At 38.0% G+C, this 10,271-nt stretch overlaps 1 protein-coding gene across 1 annotated transcript; it reads right to left on the bottom strand.

The window, feature by feature from the left end:
• Window positions 1-1,409: 1,409 nt before the first annotated feature.
• On the bottom strand, window positions 1,410-2,975 carry LOC143849176 (uncharacterized). The gene is made up of 6 exons (XM_077358227.1): window positions 2,800-2,975; window positions 2,651-2,719; window positions 2,087-2,158; window positions 1,933-2,004; window positions 1,795-1,845; window positions 1,410-1,707 (listed from the first exon to the last, which is right to left on the bottom strand). Exons 2-6 carry the CDS (start codon window positions 2,668-2,670, stop codon window positions 1,575-1,577), a joined length of 348 nt encoding a protein of 115 aa, XP_077214342.1. The 5' UTR covers window positions 2,671-2,719; window positions 2,800-2,975; the 3' UTR covers window positions 1,410-1,574.
• Between the last annotated feature and the right edge of the window lie 7,296 nt (window positions 2,976-10,271).

Raw genomic sequence — 10,271 nt, 5'->3', positions numbered from 1 at the left:
GGTTCTTGTACTCCAAATATTGCTCTAGCAAGTTGCTAATTTTGGGCCCAAGATACCAAGCGAAAATTGGCTGAGATTAGAAAGCTTTATGGAAGCTTTCATCTCTTATAAATATGGCCCTAGGTCCATCTTCCTCTCTCTTATGTTTTTACATCTCTTGTAAGAGACAATTCACGTCAAAGAAAAGGTTTCCCATTGATTAAAGAGAGTAGAATGAAGAGAAGAGCAAGGGGCGTTTCCTGGTTATCTTCGCACTTAGAAAGCGAAACTTCTTCGTTGGATTCGAAGTAATGTTAGTTTATCATTTGGTATCAAAGCATTGGTTGTAGGCTTTCAAAACCCAAGAAAATGGACGGAATGTCAGTTTATACAAAACCTGTAGTTTTGGTATAGTCGTCGCCGGCCAGAGACTTTTCCAGCAATCGGCCGACACTATTGCATTCACTCATTGAAGGATCATCTTTTAAAATTTGAGAATGGTCCGACGGCTGGTTAAAGAGTTATGGCTATTTAAAGAGAGTGTTGGTTTTGGAAACAAACTTATTTTTAGAAACATTGAGCAGACGCCAAAAAGTTAGATAGTTGGCGGCGACCAGAGACTTTTCTGGCAATCAGACATTTGTAGCAATAATCATGGTTTTAAATTTAGTCTGAAATCTGAAATTTTGGGTTTCGGTGACCGAAACCGAAATGGTACATACCAGACACATTACTTTATTTCGACGGAAATTTTGAAATTTCGGTCGAAATTTTAGGAATTTCGACCAAAATTCTCTATTTTTTAATTATTATTATTATTTACCCAAAATTTCGACCGAAATTACCAAAATACGGCCGAAATTTCGTAATAAATATACAATCTTTAATATTTCATTGGATTTCGGCCAAAATTTTGGTATCGGTGAGGTCTGAAACCGGTACCGAAACCGAAATTTAAAACCATGTTAATAATCTCCACTGATATGGGAATCACCCATTAAAGTTTTATGGCGATCTAACGGCTGGTTAGAGAGATATGGATGGTTAAAAAGAAGTGTAAATTTTGAAAATAGAATGGACATATTTTTGAAAACTCTGTTTTGACCACCGGAAGAAGGGGTTACCGACTTACCGCTGGTGAGGGGACTGATTTTCTGGTGATCGACTAAACTCATCTTGTTCTTCTTAGACTTTTGGATCTCCCTATAAAATTTGAACATGATGCAACTGTTGAGGAAGGAGATATTGGGAGTCAAAGATTAATTCCCCTTTGAAAAATATAAAAACTTCGATATATTTGGAAACTTTTGGACACCAAAAAAGGAGTTTCCTCCGAAAACTAGACCATTTTCCAGCGAATAAAATATCAAAAAATTGGTAAAATTTTGATACATAGCATAACAAAATACAATCATTTACCCATCATACAAGATAGAATCACATCCCTATTATTTCTAAAAATTTAATAAATTTTTACACCAGTTTATCTGAATTAAATCAGAATTATTGCTGCTCTTCACAAAATGCAAGAACACATTATCATCTCTAGCTTTGCTCTTTGATCCCCTAAGTTGAGGCCCTTGTTATTCATCTACCTAACATATCCATCGATATCCCTTATATAAAGTAAAACTAAGTATGGAAAAACCTATCCCTCCACCGATCGAGCCTCCAACCGTTGCCTTTTTACTCTTTCTATTGAGATAGAGATCAGGATTGTCTGTATTACTGCAAAACACATAAAATGGGTGCAATTACATATATTTTTCAGGCTTTTGGATGCTATTAAAATCAATTTTGTGCTATAATCCTCACTTGGGAGATGATCTATTTCCATTGAGATGGAGATCAGGATTTTGTGTGATACTGCAAAACACATAAAATGGGTGCAATTACATATATTTTTCAGGCTTTCGGATGCTATTAAAATCAGTTTTGTGATATAATCCTCACTTGAGAGATAATCTCTTGTTATTGGCTAGAGAATCTGGAATGTTGCCGGTGAAATTGTTATCGGCGAGATTCCTAAAAATCAAAACAAGGCGGTTAGAGAATGAGAAGAGCATCATATTAATTCTTTCGCGTGTAACAAATTTTTTGCACTTACAGTATCTTTAGGTTGGACAAGTTTCCCAGGAAATCTGGAACAGGGCCCGTAAGAAAATTTTGGTGTAGGTCTCTGAAATTGACAACGGGAAATGTTAGTGCTAAATCAAGAACAGTCAATTTTATTTTTATTTTTTTACTTTAGTTCGGTATTGGCTCCAAAAAAATACTTAATAAAAACAGTCAAATATATGAAAGTGCTAAAAAACACGTTTAATATATTTAAAATTTTATTTCAGACGTGAAATTAGAAAGTTGGTCAAAGAAACGCATTTAATAAGTTTTAAACTAGTTTTAAACGTTCTAATTAAAAAATAGAGTTCTATTATTGTAAAAGGGACTTTGCAATTCATTGCGGGGGCGTGGCCACCCCCATGCTATATGTGCCTCCGCCCCTGGGTAAGAAAATGATATGGGTAAGGGCAATGCAGCCGAGCAAGGAAACAAACAATTCTCGAAGACAATGACAGGATTGGAAATTAAAAAGAATTTGGATCCATATGAGTCAACTAGTTTACAGGCAGGTCAAGTTTTGAGTTAGGTAACGAGTTGTAGAACTACTTACATGATTTCAAGAGCTATCATCTGACTGAAATCAGGGAGATCACCTTCCAAACCATAACCAGAGAGATTGCTGCAAAAAGATAAACCCATGTTGTAATGAAGAAAATAAGGATAAGTATTGAATTAGAGAGGAGACTAAATCCTCCTTACAGTGCGATTACTCGAGGTGGTTCATCTCCATTGCAATTTATCCATGGCCAAGTAGTGCTCTGAGGGAGACAAGGCTCCCCAGTCCACCCGTTTAGTTGTCCGAAACTGCTCGCAATGTTTGCTAATCCTTGCACTGTTTTAATAGGCAAAAGACCACGTCTAGCTCCAAGCAATTATACAAAGCTATACACATACATACGGATACATATACACACCATATACACCCTAGTATTCCAGGCCCATAATATGAATGGGTCTAAAATGGTGGGCCCAGTAGGCCCCACCCTAATGCATGAGTTTGGTAGAGATGGTAGGTCCCATGAAAACCTATAGTGTAAAATGGTAGGCCCCACTCCATAAAAAAACATCAGTTGTAAAGTGGTGGTCCCATCCCACCAATACCAAGAGGTGTAAAATGGTGAGCCCTATCCGATGCATGGGTTTGGGTGGAGATGGTGGACCTGCCACATCAAAAAATGGTGAACCTCATCATGCTTGGGGGGGGCGTGGTGTTTAGAAAAGGTTGTCCAGTAAAAAAAATTCTTTGGAAAGAAAACAAATAACAGCGAAAAGAAACATGGTTAGTGTATAACAAGATGCTCAAGAAAGTAGGAAAGTACCCGGGCTACCTCCCCAGTGTAGGCCAAACTGCATGTAGATGCGTGGCCCACATGCAGAATATGCAGTGTAACAATCCCTAACTTGGATACATGGATTTTATAATGCAGGATTGTAATATCTTAAATTTTACAATCTAAAACTTTGATTTTATAAAATCAAACCTGGATTTTATATGCTAAAACCTCGGTTTTGCCATCCTGAAAATGTTCAATCCAGGTTTTTGCTTATAAAATCCAGGTTTGAATTTATAAAATCGAAGTTTTATAAAATCCTTGTAACCAAATGGCTCCATCGATGTCTTCAAATCATTTTCCATAACAACAGTGTTTCGCGCCTAGCATTACAAGGCTTTAGGACAACAAAGGAAAAAAAAAAAAGAATCAAAGGCTCCGAGAAGTAGTGAATCCGTACCATCGTCATCATTTGTTCCGGGGACGATTATCTCACTGTAGGTATACACTTCGACGGCACTGATCACCGGAGCCAACGTTGTTCCCTTAGCAGAATTCAGTGTTATATTCATGGGACCCACTGCCGGAAGGGTACTACTTTGAGATACTACTATACAAATATCATACTCTGTGCTGACCGTCCCGCCATAATCTCGTCCATCGATTTGTATGTTGAACCATCTGTGATCATTACTACCTAAATCGAAGACTTCAGTAAAATATAAGGCAATGTAGTTTGTACGAATAGTTTGAGGGAAATCCAACGGTGGTAGGACCACTTGTGTGGCATGATCGGGTGCCTCGACTTCATTGCGAATTGCATTGAAAGGTGGATCATTGTTGGCATTTTCTGAGAGGTATGAAAAATTCGCACTCCAAACCCATAAGTTATCGATGATGCTTGGCGTCCATAATCGGTTGTAGCTATCGTCGGGGTAGCTGGAGAAGATTAAAGTCAGTAGAAAGATGTCTCAATTACTTGAAAAGTGATAAAAAAAAAAAAAAGACCGTTTTTTAAGCTACATCCCAACAGCTAGTGTTTTGTACTTAACCCTTTGTTTTAGGGAAAATGAAAATACCTTCAGGCCCCGCTTGTTTTGGATTTTGAGAATCGATTGTTAGTCCAAAACTGATTATTGCACTCAAAATTAAGGCTCTGTTGGTTTAAGATTATGACAACTGATAGTGAGTGTCAAACCGATTATTAGACACAAATTTAAACGTAATTTTGAGTCCAATGACTTAATGAGGTGACGTGGAATGATAAAGGAATAATAAATGCAATCAGGTGATGTGGATTCAATGGGGTATTGTAATTTAGCATTCCTCATAAGGAGAAATTATACGATGCCCCACCATCAAAATAGAGGGCGAAGAGAGACAAACCCTCTCTCCCTTGATTTTTAATCCAAGGGAAAGCAAAGCACCGTTTTTTACTTTTCCTTGGTTCAAAAACTAAGGCAGCAGGTTTTGTCTCCTTTCCGCCTTTTACATTTTGATGGTCGGGCATCATATAATTTCTCATAAATAAGATATGCAAACTTGCTTACCTTAAAAATAGAAGTATTGGTCTTTTCACAAAACTAATGATAATTTGGTCTTTTTCTGAGTCAAAATCAGGTACAGTCAAGATTTTTGTCAGTTCCCTATTGGCAGGTGGTGCTTTGATATATACTTGCAAATAGTAGGTGGTTTTTAAAAATTTTAAAAAGTGGTGGGTTTTTTAAGAATATGATAAACCAAAGGTTGTCTTATGTAGAAACCCCTTAAAATAAAGGCATTTTGAATGCATGATCATAGAGCCGACGGAAGCAAATGCTAATCCACGAGCATATTGGGTCGATCTCAAATGTCACCATATCTAAAGACCCACTATGCCATAGAGGGTGCACCTCATTGTATTACAACGAGTTCGCCCTCTACTAATTTAGTCCTCTATAAAGAGGTCATTAAGGCCCTGTTTGTTTTGGCTTTTGAGAACCAATTGTGAGACCAAAATCGATTATTGCACTCAAATTTAGGTTTAAGCCCCCTTTTTTTGGATTTTGAGAACCAATTGTGCGTCCAAACCTGATTTTGGACTCACAATCAGTTCTTAAATCCCAAAAACAAATATGGCCTTAATTTCAAGTTCAATAAGGACTCACAATCAGTTCTCAAAATCCAAAACAAAGAAGGGCCTAAATATCAGATTAGATTTAGCAAAAGAAATTTGAAAATCTTCCCCCCCCCCCCCCCCCCCCTCCTCTTTCAGCAGTTTTTGAAGAGTAAAGGTGGACCAGTTGCAACAGAAGAGGAGACCGAACAAATCAGTTGTTGCCACCACATCACATGTGATACAATTGTTCCTTCGTTTTAGGAAACTCACCAAAAATTTGATTTTTTTTAACACACAATGCTTTCCCATAGGTCTTAATCTCTGTTACCGTATCATTTTCCTTTTTTCAACGATACCCTCATTTTCTAGAACTACCACCGTTTTTTAGCGAACAAAAGGGGGTGGAAATATCATCGCCCTAAGTAAAAGTAAAGTCTCATCTTACCTAATAGAAGACATCCCCAGACTTCCAAAATAGAGCCTGTAGCTTTTGAACATGGAGCAGTTTGTGTTCATGTCCTTGTACATATCTTGGCCTAGCGCCCAAGCTTGTAGCGAAGAAATGAAGGGGAATTCACCATCGTTTGTTCGAAACAAACATACATTGATATTATCGCTTTTTGATAGGAAGATGACTTCATAAAGAATGGGTTCTCCCCCGAGGATAGTAGCGACAGTCGCCCATTGGTTTCCGTTTAAATGAAGATCAAAGGTAGGAGGTTTCGAAAGTCCGTCATAGTTGCCGTAGTAAAAACCTGCTTGAATAAGTACCTTGCTGGAACTATCATACGAAGATTGCGGAGTAGGTAATGAGTAGCAGTTCTTGTTTTGATTCGTAAAGAAGCGGAGGGAATTCATCTGCTCAGATGGAGAAATCCCTGAAACTTCTTTGTTTTGTCCTGTTTTAATGAAGTCACCATCTGTTTTCCACGTAATTCCATTGTCTGTGTATTCTTTATCTCTTCCGCAATCGATACTTACTTCTTGCTCACCTATGGTTGCTGAAATACATGATAAAAAAGAGAAAGAAATATGTTGGGAGAAACTTATCAAGAAAAACAATTTCTAGTGAAACATGGAGGCACATTATGAATTACACTATCCTTAAGAAAAATATGACCCCATTTAAGAGAGATATCTAGGACAAATGTTGCCCCACTTTTTAGAGTGTATGAGATCTCATCATTGGATCGTCTAGGTGGTAGATTAGACAACTAAGCTAGATAAGGTAACTAGGCTGCATGAGGTAGCTAGGCTTAGACAAATAATCATGCTATATTTATCGTATTTTTATGATTATCCTTTTGAGTATTCTATATAAACACTCGTTGAGGTTCTTTGTAATAAACTAAGTAGCATTAATAACCCATGTATGTTCTAATATAAGCCCAATAAGATAATGGACCGGTGTAGTGGGCCTATTTGGGCTAGAGCCCACTAACCTATTAAAACCCTAGTATATCTAATATATATAGGGGCTGTAGGCAACAAACTTGGTATTCCAAATTAGATACTTTGGGTGTAATGCTTCAAGAAAACCCTAATTTTGAAAACGAATTGGGCGTGGGTATTGCTTCCTCAAAATCGTTTGGGTCTCCTTTTTTTTTTCCACCCATCTTGCAGTAACCACTCTATTTCGTTTACTCATCTAGAGGGATTTTCTGAGAAACCCATCTTGTTTTGGATCGTTTTGGGCGTAGTTCACTGAAATTATCTCTTGGGATCGTATGAACCTCTCAACAAAAGAGTCGTCTGCCTCAAGCAAGTCAATAAGCATTTGAAATTCTAGAGTAGAATCAATCCTCTGTTTATTGGGCAAAAATCTTCACAATCAATTTACATTTTTTGGGTGGGTTTTCCTCTCTCTGCTTGTGGCGAATTGGAAAACAGATTTGGAAGTTTTCTCACTATGGTTTGGGGATTTTTGCAACCCTAGATCTTGCTCTGGTTCTCTTCAAACATGCAGATCTTGACGCCCACCTGGTTTGAGGTTGTCTTTTGTGGTTTCATAACTCTCTCTCTCTCTCTCTCTCTCTCTCTCTCTCTCTCTCTCTCTCTCTCTCTCCTGTTTTGAATCAGCCACCGTTGCAATTTTTTGGGCAACCTCTTTCTCGCTCATCTTGTGGAAAAACCTGCTATCTTTTCAATTTTTTGGGCAACCTTTTCTGTTGATGTGGTTTCAACAGAATAAAAGAGGGTTATAAGGTCGTCTGTTTGTTTGAATTACACCCATCGTTGACATCAAGGAGGGTTATCAGGAACCAATACACGACTTCTCGGATGTGGGATTGACTCCCACAAAAGTTCGTTTCTTGGGCGTGGGTTTATACACCCACAGAATTCTCTTTGGACAGTGGGTTTCTTTGACGTGGGATTATTCTCGTATTCAATCGTTGGACAAGGAGACGTCTGTCCTCTCTTGCTTATGGGTTTATTCATCTTTGAATCAAGAAGGAATAAACAGTTGGATATCCCATTTGGGGATCTTTTGGGGGCAACACTCTTACTCTCTCTCTTATAACTGTAAAGAAGATGGTTGAAACCCTTTTGGGTCGTTGTCTTCTTTGGTGGTCGAATCCCTCGAGGCTGATTATTCAAAGGAATAATATCGTGGAGGAATAGTTGAATCATAATTTCTCTTAGATCCGAACGATGGTGGCCGAATCATGTGGCCGAATTTTGGTGGTGATATATATTGTGGCGAAATTCTTGTGGTCGAAATTTGGGGACGAATTCTCCTTGGTCGACTTCTCTCCATCCAGGTGCACTCTTTCTAATTTAATTTCATTTAAATAGTACAATGGAAAAGAGTTCTCTTCCGTTTGAGATGGTCAAACTTCAGTCCTTTGGTGGGTCTGAATTTAATTCATGGAAGCGAAAGACTCAATTCGGTCTAAAATATATGAATTATTTTTACACCGTTTTGAGTACCTTTGCTGAGACAGATGAAGAAGTTGATGAATCTCAATGGCTTAGAGCTGAGGATTTCTGCAAAGACTATTTGTTGAGTTATCTTTCAGATCGTCTTGCAGAAACCTATAGTAAATATAACACTGCTAAAGCACTATGGGACAACTTAGATGCTCAATTCAAGAAGGATGAGGATTTGTCCAAGACTCATCTTGTGGACAAATTCATGGATTTCAAGTTCCAGGAGGACATGAAAATCACTCATCAAGTTACTCATCTAGAGAATTTGAGATCTAAGTTGTATAATGAAAAAAAAAATAGTTGTCTGTGATTCGTTTCTTGTTGGTGCAATTATATATAAGTTACCATCTGCATGGCACTCTTTCAAAACCGAGATGTATCGAAAAATGTGCAAGTGGGACTGGATGATCTCAAACGATTCATTCGAATCGAAGATGAGAATCGAGCTAGGAATAACTTGGAGATGGTTAGACAGCAACAGTCTGCTACTAACGCGGTAATATATCCCAAGAAATTTCCTCGAAAATCCAAGTCACCTAAAAGTGAACATCCTAAGTTGGAGGCCAAAAATACTATCTTTCAGAAAAAAGAAGGGCAAGTGCCACAATTGTGGGCAATAGGATCACTTTGCTGCAGAGTGTACACAACCTAAGACGGTAAATCTGACACACCATAAAAGAAAGCTCATCTGATGGTGGGCAGTGCTGAGCCTAAGAGTTTTGTTGCCATGTTAGGCAATAGTATGGACAGTACTTCCTCAGGCTGGTGGTTAGAAACAGATGCCATTTGTCATGCTTGCAACTCAAAGAATGTTTTTCACTAAGTGTTATCGAAGTAAAGGAGACTGATACAGTGGCTAGTGGAGCAGACATGGAAGTTACTCACACTGGTACTGCGAACTTGGCCCTTTTTCAGGTAAACTGCTTAGTTTATAAGATGTTAAAGTGTTTTCCATTAGTCTGTTTGATTATGCTGGCATATGCACTTCATTTATGTGTGGTAGAGTAATTTTTTATTGTTAACTCATACTATTTTGATTGTGCATATTTGATAGATGGTATGTATGGTTTGAGTTTAAGAAATGAGACTGTTAGTTATGATAGTTCACCGCTCATTGATCCTAAGTTGTTACATAACCGATTGGGACATGTGCACTATCAGAAAATGGTCCACCTTACTATCACTCATACGATACCATTATATATGTCAATTAAATTTGACAAGTGTGAGAGGTAGGAGTGATAGAGAAGGAGAAGATACACATTGACAGGGTTCAAGAAATTCTCTGCCTCTCAGGACGTAATCCTTGAAACTACTAGTCCTCACTCGCCTCAATCAAATGGCATAGCTGAGTGTAAGAACATGACGTTAACTTAAGTGTTAAACTCCATGTTAATGACAGCTGGCATGCCTAGTTGCATTTGGGGAGAGGCAACTTTGACTGCACATCACATTCTAAATCTCTATATGCTCCTCCATGTGATAAAGTACCCAAGAATTTGGTGAGGACTTTGTAACCTACCAATTGGAGAATGATCCATCATCCTATCAGGAAGTGATGAGATCTAGGTATCAGGAAGTGATGAGATCTAGGGACTCTATGTTGTGGGCAGAAGCCATTCATGATGAAATGAGCTCTCTGTTAGAAAATCTAACTTGGCAGCTAGTCGATTTGCTAAAAGGGGCTAAGACTATGGGCTGTAAGTAGATATTTGTATGTAATTATACAAAATTTGTTTTGGTCTTAATCAAGCACCTAAATTGTGACATCAGAAATTTGACAAAGTAGTAAAGAGCTTTGGGTTTCTGACAAATTACTCAGATAACTGCCTTTACTATCGTTTTTGTGTCGAATAAGGACATGATTATTT

This window comes from Tasmannia lanceolata, unplaced genomic scaffold (genome assembly GCF_043159265.1).
Source record: "Tasmannia lanceolata isolate RefF3 unplaced genomic scaffold, GAP_Taslan_0.1 ptg000016l, whole genome shotgun sequence".
Lineage (NCBI taxonomy): Eukaryota > Viridiplantae > Streptophyta > Magnoliopsida > Canellales > Winteraceae > Tasmannia > Tasmannia lanceolata.
This window is presented reverse-complemented; position numbering and strand designations above follow the sequence as displayed.

What these genes read in the sequence shown, in the direction of transcription:
- LOC143849176 (XM_077358227.1), bottom strand. Translation starts at nt 2,670, where the DNA reads ATGATAGCTCTTGAAATCAT. An exon ending in ATGATAGCTCTTGAAATCAT is followed by an intron (nt 2,159 to 2,650) that starts GTAAGTAGTTCT and finishes TGTCAATTTCAG; the next exon opens with AGACCTACACCAAAATTTTC. An exon ending in GGAAATAGATCATCTCCCAA is followed by an intron (nt 1,708 to 1,794) that starts GTGAGGATTATA and finishes TGTGTTTTGCAG; the next exon opens with TAATACAGACAATCCTGATC.